Source organism: Sceloporus occidentalis, unplaced genomic scaffold (assembly GCF_023333645.1).
Source record: "Sceloporus occidentalis isolate IW3139 unplaced genomic scaffold, rSceOcc1.0.p SCAF_2, whole genome shotgun sequence".
Classification (NCBI taxonomy): domain Eukaryota; kingdom Metazoa; phylum Chordata; class Lepidosauria; order Squamata; family Phrynosomatidae; genus Sceloporus; species Sceloporus occidentalis.
In genome coordinates this window covers 123,225,828-123,242,721 of record NW_028316982.1, presented here as the reverse complement: position 1 = coordinate 123,242,721, position 16,894 = coordinate 123,225,828, and the positions used below count along the sequence as shown (strand labels likewise).

The following is a 16,894-nucleotide window of genomic DNA, read 5'->3' as shown; positions in this document are numbered from 1 at the left end:
AGGTGCTTTGATTGTGATGTCCTGCATGGCTGAATGGGGTTGGACTGGATGGCCCTTGCAGTCTCTTCCAACTCTGATTCTATTGCAGCTTCCTTGGTACTTTTATTGGCCAGCCAATAATAATAATAATAATACTTTTATTTCTATCCCACTTTTTGTTAAAACAATCAAACATTAAAAATGATACAGTACATCAGCCTAACCCCACAATCTACTCGTCGCAAGTTTCGGAAGCTCCATGAGCTCCTACTTCATCAGGCCAGATGTTACAAACCAAACAGGAGGAGGAGGAGAAGAAGAAGAAGAGCAGTTGGGGATGTTAGTCAGATGCCTGCATGTGGATGGATTTTTATTTGTATTCATCTACCCCTGAGTAAGTTTCCTCCTTGGCAGTTGTTTCCTTTCTGCGAGGAGGGCATCCCTTCCCCTGCTTTGGGTACCAGAGCATCCTTCCAGCAGTGGTCCTTGCTCCTTGGCCCTCTCCCCTCCTGCTGCTGCTTCTGGAGGCTTGGAGGGTCCCTTCTTCCTTCCTTCCTTCCTTCCTTCCTCCCTTCCAGGGCTGTCGTGGGCGGGTCTGTGGGCGTGGGGTCCGGTCCTTGGTGGTGGTGGCGGTGCCTGGGATCGCGTAGCCCCTGCGGGGCTCATCCATAAAGCCCATGGCCCTGGCTGAAGGGAGCCACTCGGCGGAGGGAAGCTCCTCCAGCCCCAGGAGCAGAAGGAGGACAGGAAGAGAGAGAAGGAAGAAGAGAGAGGAGGAGGAGGAGGAGAGGAGAAGGAGGAGGCAGCAGCCAAGGGACAGGCATCCTGCCCCCCTCCATGTAAGTGGAAGTGCCTGGGTCCCAGGGCAAGGGAGCGAGGGAAGGAAGGAAGGAAGGAAGGAAGGAAGGAAGGGGCCAGGGGAGGTCTGCCCTCCAGCCTTCCCTGCTCACAGGGGTCCCCAGCAGGGAGGCAGCCCGAAGGACGGAAGGAGGGACCCAGGGCAAGGGAGGGAGGCATGCTGGACACTGGAGGGTCCCCTGGAAGGAGGTTTTCCCTTTCGAACGGCCTTCGGGATCGCGGTCTCTGGAGGACGGGCTGGGAGTAAAAGGGGGAGTAAAGGGGGAGTTGTGGTTTGCACCCAAGTGCTGGGTTTTTGCTCTGTTTAAAAAGAAAAGAAAAGAGAGAGTGAAAGAGATAGATAGACAGATAGATAGAGGTAGGGATAGATCTCTCTCTCTCTCTATATATATATATATATGTGTGTGTGTGTGTGTGTGTGTGTGTAGTAACGAGCTGAAAATGTGAGGTTATCACACTTGGCTTTGGAGGGAAAATGTGTGTGTGTGTGTGTGTGTAGATAGATACACACACACACACATAAACATATATACAGAGACACCCATATATATATATATATATATATATATATATACACACACACACACACACGTATATACAATACATATATATAGACACATACACACACATATATAAATATATATATATACACGTACACACATATACACTCACATATATAGACACAGATACACGCACACACATACACACATATAAATATATATACACATACACACGTATATACACACACACATACATACATAAATGCACACACATACACATATACACATACATACACACAACAGCTGATTGGTACGTGTATTAGTAAGAAAGAAAGAAAGAAAAGAAAGAAAGAAAGAGAAAGGTGGGAAGGAAGGAAGGAAGGAAGGAGAAAGAGAGCAATAGCGCGAAAGAAAGAGATTTGTATATGGAAAATGAACTGAACGAGCGAAATGGTGTTCGGACAAATATACATTTGGCGCGTGTGAAAAAGAAAGAGGGAAGGGGAAAGAAAGAGAAAGAAAGAAAGCAAGAAAGGCAGACAGAGAGTTGTATATAAAGAGAGAAAACGAATGAACGAGTGGAATTGCGTTTGGACAAAAATAGGCGTTTTGACGAGGGCAGGACTCCCGTTTCGAAATCGGAGTGATCTCGCAGGTTGTTGTTGTTGTTGTTGTTGTTGCAGAGAATACACAACCCATGGCTCAGATTTAAGTAACTGGAGGGAAAATATTTAAAGCAGGAGGGTTCTTAAATATTTTTTAAGCAAACTACGCGGAATATTTAAACATAAGGGAAGGAATGAGTCTCTTAAACCAGCAAAACCATCACCAGATAATAAAACTACAAGATGAAACTCCCGAAAACATAATAATGGTGATAGTAATACCATTTCTATTCCGCTTCTCAGTGCCCTTAAGCAAATCCGAAATAAAATGCCAATTCCATTGTTTTAATGAATTATTTTATTAGGTCGATTCCTTATCCTAATCCAAACGGTCCCTGAAGTCTCTGAATATAAATATCGTTTTGGTACAGAAAATAATAATAATAATAATAATAATAATAATAATAATTCATTTTTTATTTATAGCCCGCCCAGTCACAAGGAATCAAGGCGGCTTACAAGAGTAAAAAACAAATATATACATTAAAAGTGCAATAAAATTCAAAATTAATCCCTTTCCCAACCGGGAAAGAGATTAATTTTGAATTTTATTGCACTTTTAATGTATATATATATATATTTAAAATTAAATTGATTAAAGCATCCCAATTCTAAAAGAACTATATTAAATAATCGCAATATAAAATATTTTAATGCTATTATTATTATACTTTATCTACAGCCCTATATAAATAAAGAATAATAATAATAGTGATAGTAATAATAATAATAATAATACAGTTCAAAGTTTGCTGTAAAACTAACCCGCCATTTAATCCTAGTAGTAAATAGCATTTGTAAAGCTTATGATCCTGTTTTCTTCCAGTTGGGAAAACAGAGGCGGGCCTTTTTGTCTATTTACACAACAATAACAACACCATAACAATAACAACAACACAACATCCCGCCTCACAAAATCCCCGAAATCATTATAAATTCGATGAAGTAAACATTTAAAAGGCGGTGGTTGTTGGTCGATGTCAGGGATTTGTGACTTATTTATTTATTCAGTGATGGCACTAAGTTTTATTTTTTGTGATGGCACTAAATGGGTTTCTGGGGCTGAAGGGATTTATTTTGGGGACAACTAATGCCCCTCCTTTGGCTTTTTAAACAAACGACCGTTCCCAGAATTCCACAGCATGGAACCGGGACAGTTAGAGCGTTATTAACCCGGATTATTCCTGCAGTGCGGATTCAGCCCCATTCTCCAGTCCATAAACCCCCAACGGAGTTTCTAAAACATCCCTCGAAATTAGAATAGGAAAATGAGCCCAATTTGCGCGCCAAAACTCCCGCCGAAAGGGAGGGTTGTGGTTGTTGTTGTTGTTGTTGTTGTCGTTGTCTGCCTTCAAGTGATTTCCAATTTATGGCGGGCCCTGAGGCGACCCTGTCTGGGGAATGGGGAGACAAATGGGCATTTTGTTTTCCCCTTCTGTAGCTTTTGAAGGAGAGCTATGGCTGCTGTGGCTTTCCTCAGGGTGGAAATAATCCCTGACTGGGAATATAATCCCAGACTAGGAAAGAAAATGCCCCATATTCACTACACACACTCTAAAAATGCATCTGAGGAAGTGGATTTTAGTCTAGCAAAGATCCTACTGCCAACTTCTTTCTTTCAGTCAGTCTCAAAAGTGATAGAAGAGCTCTCTCTACATTATTATTATTATTATTATTATTATGTCCAACTGCATCTGAGGAAGTAGACTTTAGTCTAGGAAAGCTCCTGCTGCCAACTCCTTTCTTTCAGTCAGTCTCAAAAGTGATAGAAGAGCTCTCTCTACATTATTATTATTATTATTATATCCAACTGCATCTGAGGAAGTAGACTTTAGTCTAGGAAAGCTCCTGCTGCAAACTCCTTTCTTGCACTGAGTCACAAAGAGGATACAAGATCTCTATTATTATTATTATTATTATTATTATTATTATATTGAACTGTATCTGAGGAAATAGACTGGAGTCTAGAGAAGCTCCTGCTGCCAACTTCTTTCAGTCAGTCTCAAAGGTGCTATAAGATTTCTCTCTACTTATTATTATTATTATTATTATGTCCAGCTGCATCTGAGAAACTTAGTTGAAAGCTCCTGCTGCCAACTCCTTTCTTTCAATGAGTCTCAAAGGTGCTACAAGAGTTCTCTCTACATTATTGTTATTATTATTATTACAGTGGAGCCTTGTTATCCGCTGGGCTTTGGTTCCAAGATCCCCCGTGGATAACAAAATCCGTGGATGCTCAAGTCCCATTAAATATAATGACATAGCAAAATGATGTCCCTTATAAAACATGGAAAATCACTCTTTGATATTTGAAACTTATACTTTTTTTGGAACATTTTCAAACCATGGATGTTTGAATCCTTGTATAAAAAATCTGTGTATAAAACAGGCCAACTGTATTATTATATCCAACTACATCTGAGGAAATAGACTGAAGTCTAGCAAAGCTCCTGCTGCCAACTTCTTTCTTTCATTGAGTCTCAAAGGGGCTCCAAAATCTGCATACTGATTCTACAAACTATCACGGCTATAGCTAGGAAGGCTAAAAATGTATTACTCCCACTGTGTCTTGTTGTGAGCCTTCAAGTCCTTTCCTACTTATGGCAGCTCTAAGGCAACCCTGTCATGAGGTTTTTCTGGGCAAGGTTTCCTCAGAGGAGGTTTGCCATTGCCTTCCCCTGAGGCTGAGAGAGATGGGTGTAAATGGAGGGTGCAAGCAGACCAGGAGCAGCCCTGAAGGCCCTCAGAGGGTCAAGAGAGCCAGGACTCTGGCCTGATCTAAAGCCCCCCACTACTCCCCACAAGTGAGGGTCCAGCTTTGTGTCATGGGGGGATTCACCCCATTCCCCAGCTTGGTCCCTTCCAGAATGGAAGGCTCTCCTCTTGGCTCCAAGATGAAGCTCTGGAGGTGGAGTGGGTTCCTCCACAGCTCCAGATGCCCTCCTTGACTTCCCTCTGGCCATTTTCTCTCTCCTAGGGCCAGAATGGCTTGGCCTAGATTTAGCTTTGGTGGTTTTGGACTTGTGCCTCAGCTCTGTAATAGACATGCTTAGTCCATGGTTGTGTGGCTTCCTCGGGGGAAGGCAAACCTCCTCTGAGGAAACTTTGCCCAGAAAACCTCATGATAGGGTCGCCTTTGTGCTGCCATAAGTTGGAAACGACTTGAACGCTCGCAACAAGACACAGTGCGAGTAATACGTTTTTAGAGTTGGAAGATAGAGCCCTGGTAGTCTGTAGGATCAGTTGTAGAGAGCTCTTGTAGCACCTTTGAGACTAAAGGAAAGGAAGAATTCAAAGCTATAGTAGCCGTGTTAGTCTGTAGAATGAGTTGTAGAGAGCTCTTGGAGCACCTTTGCTCCATTCCTCCATAGTAGGCCAATGTTTAAAAGTTCTGTTTCCTGGAGGATTCCTTTGCTTTCAGTCCTGAAATGTTCTACTAAAATGCAAGGGCATTTATTATGAATTTTCCCAGGTAGACAGACAGAGAGGCCAGTTTGGGTCCAGGTTACCTACAGAATTGCCTCTTCCCATATAATCCACCCCATACATTCAAGTCTTCTGTCAGACATTTACTCCAGTCAGCCAGGACTGAGTTGGCAACCATCAGCCAGAGGACATTTTCTTCAGCTGTTCCCTAGACTGTGGAATGATCTGCCGGAAAAGATTCGACAGCTGAATGCACTGTCAGAAGAGATTAAAACAGCATTAAAGACCAGCCACTTCTGGCAGGCTTACCCAGATGGTTTTTAAACTGTGAATTTTAAATGAAGAACTTTAGATGTGGATTGTTTTTAATATTTGTATAGCTTGTCCTTTTAAATTGCATGCATGTCCTTTAAAACGGATGGGTATTTCAACTGAGCACCACAATTCAAAAAGGATGTTGAGAAACGGAAGCGTGTCCAAAGGAGGGCGACTAAAATGGTGAAGGGCCTGGAAACCATGCCCTATGAGGAACAACGTAGGGATGTTTAGCCTGGAGAAGAGAAGGTTAAGGGGTGATATGATAGCCCTGTTTAAATACTTGAACGGATGTCATATTGAGGAGGGAGCAAACTTGTTTTCTGCTGCTCCAGAGAACAGGACACGGAGCAATGGATGCAAACTGCAGGAAAAGAGATTCCACCTCAACATTAGGAGGGATTTCCTGACAGTAAGGGCTGTTCAACAGTGGAACACACTCCGTTGTAGTGTAGTGTAGTCTCTCCTTCTTTGGAGGTCTGTAAAGAGAAGCTGGATGGACATCTGTTGGGGGGCTTTGATTGAGAGTTCCTGCATGGCAGAATGGGGTTGGACTGGATGGCCCTTGCGGTCTCTTCCAACTCTACGATTCTATGATGTGTTTAAACTGATGTGGTGTGTCTGTTAATTGTTGTTGTTGTTCTCTGCCTCAATGTATGGGAAGAGGCAGGTAAATAATAATAATGATTATAATTAGTAGTAGTAGTAGTAGTATGGCTTCCTTTGGACCTTGAAGGGAAAAGTGGAATGTACACATAGTGGTTAAGTTAAACCTGAGCATTGGTGACATAAGCAACACTTTTTTGAATTTAGAGAGTTTAGAGTCACCTTTTCCCCCAAAAGCAGTGAGAATCAGAGGATTTGGACCTTGGACAGACTGGACATCTCATTAGAATATGTGGTTCTGTGTAATTTTACATTCTCGACTTGATGGTTTTCTGGGGAGAGGTTCACTTTAGAGGGTAAGGCATACTACTTCACACACTTCAACATCAGTTCAGTTAGCCCTACTGTGTTTGGGAAGAGAGGGACACCTGTTTTTTCTATTATATAGTGCCCTAGACATTCACCTCCGATGACCTGGTCATGGATGAAGCAAAGCAGGCTAATTTGAGGGAGGCTTTGCCTTTGGTTATTGTTTAAAAATATGTATGACCTATCTTTACAAACCCTAAGACGGCTTCTTTCAAAATAAAACTAGTCAACGTTGAAGGACAATAATCGATTAATACAGTAATATCCCCAGTAACCATAGCACAAGGCTGTAATGCTTGCAAAGCAAGAGCAGGTCTTCCAGAAGAGATAGGTTTTGCACAATGTGTGAAAAGCTGTAAAACTAGAGAAGGTGTGCACGGTCTTGCATTTTTTATTTATATGCTTTAACTTTTATTGCATGTCACTCAGATAATTACTGGATTGCATATAAGTATTGTTAATAAATCCCCTCAAAATATAAACAAATAGGAGGGATTTGTGCATCTCTTTGGTGCAATTGTGGTTAAAACTAGTTCTGCCCACAGATGTCCTCACCTCACAAGATGGATGTGCAGTCAGCCCTCCATATCCACTGGGTTTTTTATCCACAGATTCAAGCATCCACAATCCGAACAGATTTTTTTAAAATATAAATTCCAAAAAGCCAACCTTGATTTTGCCATTTTATATAAGAGACACCATTTTACTACGCCAAGTAAAAGACACTTTGCAGCTGTTCTGTCTTTTTCCCCTCCTGACTGGATTTCTCTCAGTAAAAAGTAGTTGAAAGAACCAATGGAAAAACCAGAAGCCTTTGTAAAATTTGGTGAATGAGTTTAACTCTATCTGGAATCACTCTCTGCCATATATGGGTCCTAGGCTATAAAGGGCTTTTAAAGGAGAGGAATTAATATTTTAAACTGAGCTGTAAAGCTGATAGCTAACCATTAAACTGAGCTGTAAAGTTGATAGCTAACAATAGTTACTACAGAATAGATTGAATTAGTTTGCACCTAGTAATAGGTAGAATTTTTCAGTGATTGAAGCGTCTGCATTGTCTTCAAAGGCAGTCTCAAGTACAGTGTATTCTGTATAACAAGGCAGAGGTAATAGCATGAATCAGAATGGCAAGATTCCTCTTCTCACCAAGGGACAGTGGTGTCATGAGCATTGATGTCACCTCCATGTACCTCCACCCATACCAGATCATACAAAATCCTTAGTATAGTGGGCCCATTATATCCACAGGCAAGCCCTCCATAGACTCTAGCATACACAGATTGTCCCACCCTATTACTGTCAATGGTGGTGTGTGCACACGACCACATGCATATCATTGCCCTTGGATATAATGGGGTTTGAGCATTCACATTTTTTCCCATCCACGGCAGGGGAGGGCAGAATTAAACTTCAGCAGATGAGGAGGATGCAGTGTAATGTTTTATATACTATGTAATGTTACTCACAAATCATAATTCTGTATATCATAATTCTGGGCAGGCTTTTATTTACTCTTTAACTTTACCGACTTTGTACAGCGCTATGTATAATTACAGCGCTTTAGAAATAAAGTTTAATAAATAATAATAATAATAATATCACTGAATATAATAGCAATAACACTGACTTTCCTTGGGCCAGTTCCTGAAAGAGTGCTGCCCTCTGCAAATAGACCAATAGTGCTTGTATTTGAATGTGTGATGCCCACAGAAACTCTGGAAACTAAATTCCCATATGCGTTGTTGAACCATCAGTTCTGCCTCAGCATAGATAACCTGATGCGCTGAACAGTATGGCCATGATGCAATGGGCCTCCCTGCATGGGAAGGCTGGGATCCCTGATCCTATTGTTGATCCAAGCTACACCAGATCCATTGAATGCATGAGATATTACTGTGTGTTTTCCCTCAAGTCAATAATTTATCTGAGTGGTCCCCACACTTTTTCAGGCCCCTTTCCTCCCCCCTCCCGTACCTATTTGTTGATATTAGGTCTACTGTTTGTGGAGTAGACAGTCAGTCAGCGGTGTCTACCTCAGCTGTGCCCAGCTCACCACTGCGTCTTCTTCTGCATCAGCCTCTCATGTGTGAATACAGCATGCGACAGCAGACCAAGCCTGCTCTTCCCTCTCAACCTCACTGGCCTTACAGCAAAAGAAGTTCTGGCTGGCTGGCTGGCTGGCTGCTCAGTTTCTACTTCCAGAGTGACCAGTTGCAAAGGGAGCAGAGACTGAGTAACTGGTCGAGCAGCAACTGGGCAGCCAATAAAGCAGTGACAAGGAAGCCTCTCACCCACACCTCCGATTTATCACTGATATATCTAATGGATTTACTCTTCTACTTGTTCACACATCCAGGGGTAGCAGTGTTGGCCATTGTACTCTTCTATTTGTTGCATGCCTTCAAGTAATTTCTGGCTTATAGTGTCCCTATGGGGTTTTCTAGGCAAAATTTGTTCAGAGGGAGTTTGCCGTCCTTAGCAGCTGAGAGTGCGTGACTCTCAGTGGATTTCCATGGCAAAGTGGGGATTCAGACCCCGGTCTCCCAGTGTTTTGGTCCAGCATTCAAATCACTATACCACACTGGCTCTCATAGGTTTATTCTAGTTGGGAGTAACCATTAGAATTTAGATCCGTATTAACAATCAAAGTTGTGGTTCCATTTGAGCCCCACTTCAGAATTGCTGGTGGATCTTTTTGGAAAGCTTAATTGTAAATAAGTTTTATAGGCCACAAAAATCCACATATACCCTGTAAATTATTTCAATATATTGCAACAATATCAAGGCCTACCAAGGCTATGCTCCGACTACTACCCTCGCAACAACAACAAAAAAGGTTAGCAAATTCATCCATGTGTGTGGCCAGCTTTCCTCTTTTGCACCTTCTCTTTCTCAACCAACTTCTTATCCTTTCCCCTCCCCCCTAAATCACAAAACAGGGGAATAAATATGTCAATATATTCACTTGTCCAGGTTTTCTCCATGGAGTACAGAAAGTGGTCACACGAAGGACGTGTCACTTCACCAGAGGGCAATGCTTCCAATAGGACTGAGCTAGTTGTTTATTAATTTATATCACACCTTTCTCTTGGCTCAAGGTGGCTTACAAAAAATGCAACAAAACCTTATTGCACCAAGGTTTTTTAAAAATCATATGAACAATTCTGTTAAAAGCACAAAATCAAAATAATTTCAGACACATTTATAATAAAAAAGGTACAGCTGCATTCCCAGCCCATCCATTTCCAAAACACATCTATCTGTGTGGGAGTTATGCACTAACTACCTGGAGTTTGCCAGTGCCCTGCCACCCAAGGTGGAAAAGACTGAATCCCTATGCTAGGAAACAGGTGGTCTAGCTGGCCAGCTATGACCTTATTCCAGGGCTCCCTTGGCCACCCAACACACATACTTGCATACATGTACACACAATGACCCAATCCTATTAGTTACAACTAGAGTAGCCCCACTGAATCAGTTGTTGAATGGGGAATCAGTATGGAGAGCCACTATTGGGCACTGGTTTGAGGACTCTGAGAGACCAGATTTCAAATCCCAGCTCAGCCATGGAAACCCACTAGTTGACCTTGGGCAAGTCACACTCTCTCAGCCCCAGAGGAAGGCAAAGGCAAAACCCCTCTGACCAAATCTAACCAAGAATACTGCACAATAGATTCCCTTTGGGGCTACCATAAGTCAAACATGACTTGAAGGCACACAACAACAACAACAAATGTAGGGGAATCTCATGGGTTTACTCTAGTTTGAACTAACAGTAGGAGGCAGGCAAGTATAAAGAAGTACTTATTCATTCCACAGTTGGGGAGAACGTTTATTTTTTGGATTACAACTCCCAGAAAGCCTTGTTAACACTCCAAGTCCTGTTTCATTCATAAACATGAACACATAACATGCATATCTATTCTCAGTCCCCTCTCTCACGCAGCTCCATGGCTATTAGACTTTTTTAAATGGGCTGAAACTCTCCCTTGGTTCCCGTCATAAAAGACTGTAACCTCTTCCCCAACAGTGAAGACTATACAGTTACTCTGGAAAAAAAAATTCTCTTGCTAATTCTTTCTAGGCCAATGATCTAGGCCAAAACTATTTGATGAAACCAGGGACTAGCAGCATATTTGTGACCACTGACGACAACTGTTTTTTCTTTCCTGGAAATTCAACGGAGATTGCCAGCTGATGGCTCACAGATTGACACTGATCCAGAACCTACTACTTTGAGTAGTACTGATCTAAGCTATACACATTCACATAAATGATGAACATGAACAGTCGGCAGTGTGAATAACCGACATGAATAGACACAGGATTAAACTCTGCATGCTTTGAATGATTTCAAATACATTTGTATAGTCGACTCCATGTTTATTCAAGTGCTGATACGTGTGAGCAACCGAACTTGTAGAGATGTGCAGAGATGCAGTTCCATAGTGTGAATAACAAATCTGGAATATGTTAGTGAGGTTAATTCGCATCATTTTGCTAAAAAAAACCTCAACATTTGAATGCCCCCCCCTCCCGAGGATCTTCCTTTGACACTTTTGGCAGGTGCTCAAGGGGGATAGTGGCTGTTCAGGATTGTGCAAAGAACTAAGACTGGTTGCTATGGTGGCTGCACAGTTCTATGTAACCTGTAAACATCCTACATCAATGGGACTCTGGATGGAGCCAGTCAAAAGAGGCCAGGGATACTTCCCCTGCCCCCCCCCAATCCACCTTCTGTAACTACTGTTTCTTTTCCTCTTGCTCTTTGAGTCAGTTGCATCTTTCCCCCTCTCTTTCTGCATCTTTCCACCCTTCTTTCTCCCTGTCTAGCAGGCTCCTGGGACAAGGATGGTTGCACTTGCCAGAGGTCTGAATTGCTTGCTATGAGATGACTTTTGAAATAAGGCCATGTCACAGATGGGTCTTTCACAGTAGCAAAATGAGTTCTTCACTCAGCTGCTTTCAGATCTCCTTTGCTTTGTTGTTGTTGTTGTTGCTGTTAACTGCCTTTGAGTCGATCTCGACCCATGGTGACCCTGTGGATGAGACATCTCCAAGACTCCTTGTCTTCCACTGCTCTCCTTAGGTCCTGTAAATTCATATCCATGACCTTTTTAATAGAGTCCATCCATCTAGCATCCAGTCTTCCTTTCTTTCTACTCCCCCCCCCCCCCCACCTTTCCTAGGATTATTGTCTTTGCCAATGAATCAATGCCTTCTCATGATGTGGCCAAAGTATGACAGTCTTAGTTTAATCATCTTGACTTCCAGGGAAATTTAAGGTTGATCTGTTCAAGTACCCATTTGTTTGCCTTTTTGGCTGTCCACAGTATCTTCAGCACTCTTCTCCAGCACCACGTCTCAAATGAGTTTATTTTCTTCTTACCCATTCTTAAATGTCCAGCTCTCACATCTGTACATGGTGATGGGGAATACAATGGCTTATATGATTCTAGCATTCATGCTCAGTTGTTACTCTTTAGGATCTTTTCTAGTTCTTTCATAGCTGCCCTCCCCATTCCTAGTCTTCTTCTGTTGTCTTGACTGCAGTTCCTATTCTAATCAGTGTTTGATCCAAGGTATGGGAAATCTTTAACTATTTTGATTTCCTCATTGTCTGGGTTGAATTTGTGTAGATCCTCTCAGGCCATTATTTTTGTTTTCTTTATGTTCAGCACTTTCTTTATGTTCAGCACTTTCTTCCTTGATCATCCTTGGTACCATAGTTGTTCTGGGTCTGTGATGTTTTCTGCTAGTTGTATGGGATCATCTGCGTATGTTAGATTGTTGGTATTCCTTCCTCCTGTTTTCACTCTTCCTTCTTCTGTGTCCCAGCCTGCTCTTTATATAATATTTTCTGCATATAAGTTGGACAGATAGGATGAAAGGGTGTAGCCTTGCCTGACCCCTTTGCCAATTGTGAACATTCCCCTTTGCTTAATGAGGAGCAATTTGCCTCCAAAATGGTGGCAGAGGATATATAGGATGTAGCAGGTAGTTTTGATTATATTGCTCAATTTATAATCATATAAGATATGTGTAATGTAACCTGCTTAGAATTTCTGTTTTTGAAAGTGAAAGGTAATTAACATGTAAGCATTGTTAACTAAATAAAATATCAAGAACAGTTGCTTATTTCAGAGCTCACCAAAGTGTCAAGATCAACAGATGAATCCCTAAGAGCATTCTGGATATTAAGCAGATAAATATCTGGGCCTCTGTAGAGAATCTGAGAGCTAATAAAGCAATCTCACCATGACAAACTTCCTCCCCCTCCCATTTCCAGGAGCATTTCCACCTGTTTCAACCAAACTATCCAATTAATTGTGTATTTTGCAATATATATTAGATCTCTAATACTCTGAGACAATCTGATGATTACATCTTGAGCTGCAGTGGCTAATGCAACTTCAGTCTAGTGCAAAACAGAATCAGAATGAAAGTTGGCAGCATGAGCTTTCGTAGATGTGTGAAGCCATACTCATCTTGCTTAAACCACCCTTTCTGCAAACTCAGATACTTATACTGAAGTAGCTTGTGCTAGATGTATTTTTTCTGACTTTAATTGATTATTTGGATACATTCTTGTCTGATTTTAGGATGGTTTGGAGACAGAAAGTGCCTTGGTCATCCTAGTAGAAGATCTGTGCCAGGAGCTGGGTGGGGAGTCCTGTCCTCCTGATTCTCCTGGATCTCTCGGCAGTTTTCAGTACCATCAGCTGTGGTATCTTCCTGGGCTGTTCTGGTGGAATACATGGTACTGCCTGTCAGTGGTTCCATTCAAATTGAGAAGGATGCTCCCAGAAAGTTGTGTTGTGATGTTCTACAGAATTCTTGTGCGGAACCACAAGGTTCCACCTTGTCTCCCTTTTTTTTTTTTAATTTTTTTTTATTAAACAGAAACATAATTACAAACACATTTTGTTTGTAAATATATCTAAAATACAAACAATAATAACAGACAAACAATAAATATATTATATATAAGAAAGTAGAATAATAGTAGTTATGAGAGCTGTTCACAACGGTGTCACTAAGGTTGGTGCCATCCGGTGCGGTAACTCATGGTGTCATCCACTCCCCCATTGACCTCCTCCTATTTCACATCATACAGAATCCCTAGTAACGCCTTTTTGCACTAATGAAACTTGTAAATCGTAATTCCCATATACCCCTGAATGTAATGCTAATAGTTGTGACATAAACAACTAGCAAAATTAAAAGTATGCTTTCAAATTACAATATCATTTGCACAAATCTTCACTACACAGTGAAGATTTGGTTAAAATGTGATTTTTAAAAAAATAATAATTTTAAAGAATATTTTTAAAAAATTCAATTAGTTTTTTTAAAATTAATTTTAAATTTTAAAAAATTCAGGAACCTCTCCTTTCTTCTCCCACTGAGCTTCACTCCACTCCCACAGTCTCTTAAAACATTTTAAAAGGAAGCAGATGAATGCCAAAGCCTATTTCTGCCAAAAGATAGATACTTGAGGAGCAGAGATGACACCACTCCCTTAGAGTGTCACCCGGTGCGTTCCACACACCCCACACCACCTTAAGTGGTGTTCGACAGTGGAACACACTCTCTTGGAGTGTGGTAGTCTCTTTGGAGGTCTTTGAACAGAGGATGGATGGCCATCTTTCAGGGGTGCTTTGATTGTGAGTTCCTCCATGACAGAGGGTTGGACTGAATAGACCTTGGGGTCTCTTCCAACACAATAATTCTATGTTTCTATATATCCATCAACTGGGGAGAAGTCAGTAGTGTATGTTTATTTTTGTTTAATAGTTTAGTTGTGTTTGTTTAGTTATTATTTGTCTGTTATTACAATCTTTATTGAGGATTTAGGATAAATATAAAACTAGGGTTCCACTCGAGGTTACATCTTTAGTGGTCTCCCATAGAAGCTTTTTGAAAGGGATAATTTATACGAAAGAGAAATGGTTGACATATCATGATCTGATGGTTGTAGAGAACAATCGATGTGAATTGAAATCAAGAAAGAAAGGAAAGAACTGGACTCAGAGGGTCATGTGTTAAACTGGCTTGCTTACAGTGATAAAATTCAAAGATATAGCCGTGTTAGTCTGTAGAATCAGTATGTAGAGAAATTTTGCAGCACCTTAGAGACTCTAAGAAAGAAGTTGGCAGCATGAGCTTTCAGAGACTACAGTCAACTTATTCAGATGCATTGTGGAGTGGAAACCAAGCACAGACATATATATGTCAATTCAAATTCAAAATCCTTTGTGTATGGAAATGAAGTAGCAAGTCCAGTTTTAATGATGTTCATTAGTGAACATTGGGAACACTAGGCATTGTGTATGGAAATGAAGTAACAAGACAAGTTTTAGAAATTGTTATACTTGCATTTTCTTTATCATTGTATAATTCCGTTTTATGATTTTGTTATATGCTGTCTGGTTATTTACAGCAGAAAAGTGGGATATGAACAATAACATTAGTTTGCAGAGGGATTCTGCAGCACCTTTGAGACTAAAAGAAGTTGGTAGCATGAGCTTTTGTAGACTTGAGCTAATTCAAGTGTACAAAAGCTTGAGTTTGCTTAAGTCTACAAAAGTTAATGTTACCAACTTCTATCTTTCAGTCGGTCTCAAAGGTGTTGCAAAATTCCTTTGCATACTGATTTTCTAGACTAACACAGCTATGTCCTTGAATAATATTAGTAATAATAATACTTATTATTAATGTCATTTCAATATTTATTTAAATATATATTTACTTAATACATATATTTATTTAGGAGCTGTGGTGGCTTAGTGGTTAAGATGCCAGTTCTGATGATCGAAAAGTCGGAAGGTTGTCAGTTCGCCGCATGATAGGGTGAGCTCCCATCACTAGTCCCAGCTTCTGCCAACCTAGCAGTTCGAAAGCATGTGAAAGTGCAACTAGATAAATAGATACCACTTCAGTGGAAAGGTAACAGCATTCTGTGCAGACATGCTGGCCACATGACCACCGGAGTTGTGTCTGGACAATGGCTCTTCGGCTTAGTGATGGAGATTAGCACCGCCCCCTATAGTTGGTTATGAATAGAGGGGAGATCCTGGGAATTGTAGTTTGTTATGGCACCAGAGCTGTCTGACAGAGAAGGCTAGATGTCTCACAGATCTACAGTTCCCAAAATTCTCTAGCATTGAGCTGGGGCATTTAAAGTGATCTCAAACTGGATTATTTCTGTGGTATGTTTTGGACCTAAAAGGAGAGTCCTGATTGAGGATATGGCCCAAGCCTCACTACACAAAATGAAAAAAGTAATATTTGTTATAGCAAATGGTCACATACCCTGGGGCATGAAGATTTTAAACTGCATGTGGCTCACCATATTTGTCACGTTCCTACATTTCTGTTTTATAAATAGAAAAACAAACTCAGTTTGATAAAAATCACAACAGAAGGGGAAACAAGGAGTTGATTATCTATATGGAGGTTAACAGAGCTGAATCTATTTTGAGGCACATTTTGTTTGCTTTGGTCAATGCAGTGGCGATTGGGAGGGAGTGCAAGCATGTGTGTGCATGCCTTTGCATCACCTGACGATTTATAATGAGCACAAGGATTTCATAGGTTTTCTTAAGCAAGGAATATTCAGAGGTGGTTTTGCCAGTTCCTTCCCCTGAAATATAGCCTACACCACCTGTTATGCATTGGTGGTCTCCCACTCAAGTACTAACCAGGGCTGACCCTGCTTAACTTCTAAGACAAGATCTGGTGTCTTTTACTGAGGCTTTAATCTCTTTGGGAGATAGTCCATTGCTTTATAAGCTTTGCTTCTTTATTATTAAATGTGTGTGTTGGGAGGTGTGGGAAGGGGGCTAAAATTGTTTAGGGTATAGCAAACGGTGTATGCTCAGAGGCATTATCAGTTCGGAAGCATCATGTCCTGATCTTTGCCATCCTGAACCTGATCTGTCTTTCTCCTGTTCTTCACAATGAACGGTTAACCCGGGTTCGGGATGGCTAAGATTGGGACATAATGCCTCCAAACTGAACCCGTAGCAAATCTTTCAAAAATTTCAGCTCATGCTCTACCTGGGCTCAGGCCGGCCAATTTTGGGGTTGCAATAATCTCCGATATGACACAAAAAGAGAAAGGAATGGCAGTGGGGAAGGGGCTCAAGTTCAGCAGTCACTGCCCATTCTTCT

At 41.2% G+C, this 16,894-nt stretch overlaps 1 protein-coding gene across 9 annotated transcripts in view; it reads left to right on the top strand.

Annotated features, from left to right (window-relative positions):
• The first annotated feature begins 644 nt into the window (after positions 1 to 644).
• Positions 645 to 16,894, top strand: part of LOC149318967 (pituitary homeobox 3-like) — a 32,648-nt gene continuing 16,398 nt past the window's right edge. For 3 of the 9 annotated variants that reach the window (XR_016280117.1, XR_016280116.1, XM_089510825.1), the window contains exon 1: positions 2,088 to 2,211. Coding sequence is in view for 5 of the 9 variants with exons in the window: in XM_089510825.1 (XP_089366951.1) it covers positions 2,137 to 2,211 (75 nt within the window). In the remaining 4 variants the exon portion in view is untranslated. Of the gene's footprint in view, positions 819 to 1,175; positions 1,196 to 1,782; positions 1,993 to 2,087; positions 2,212 to 13,459; positions 13,479 to 15,491; positions 15,572 to 16,894 lie in introns of those variants that run through there. The other 6 variants (XM_089510831.1, XM_089510830.1, XM_089510827.1 and 3 more) reach the window with 5 other exon arrangements.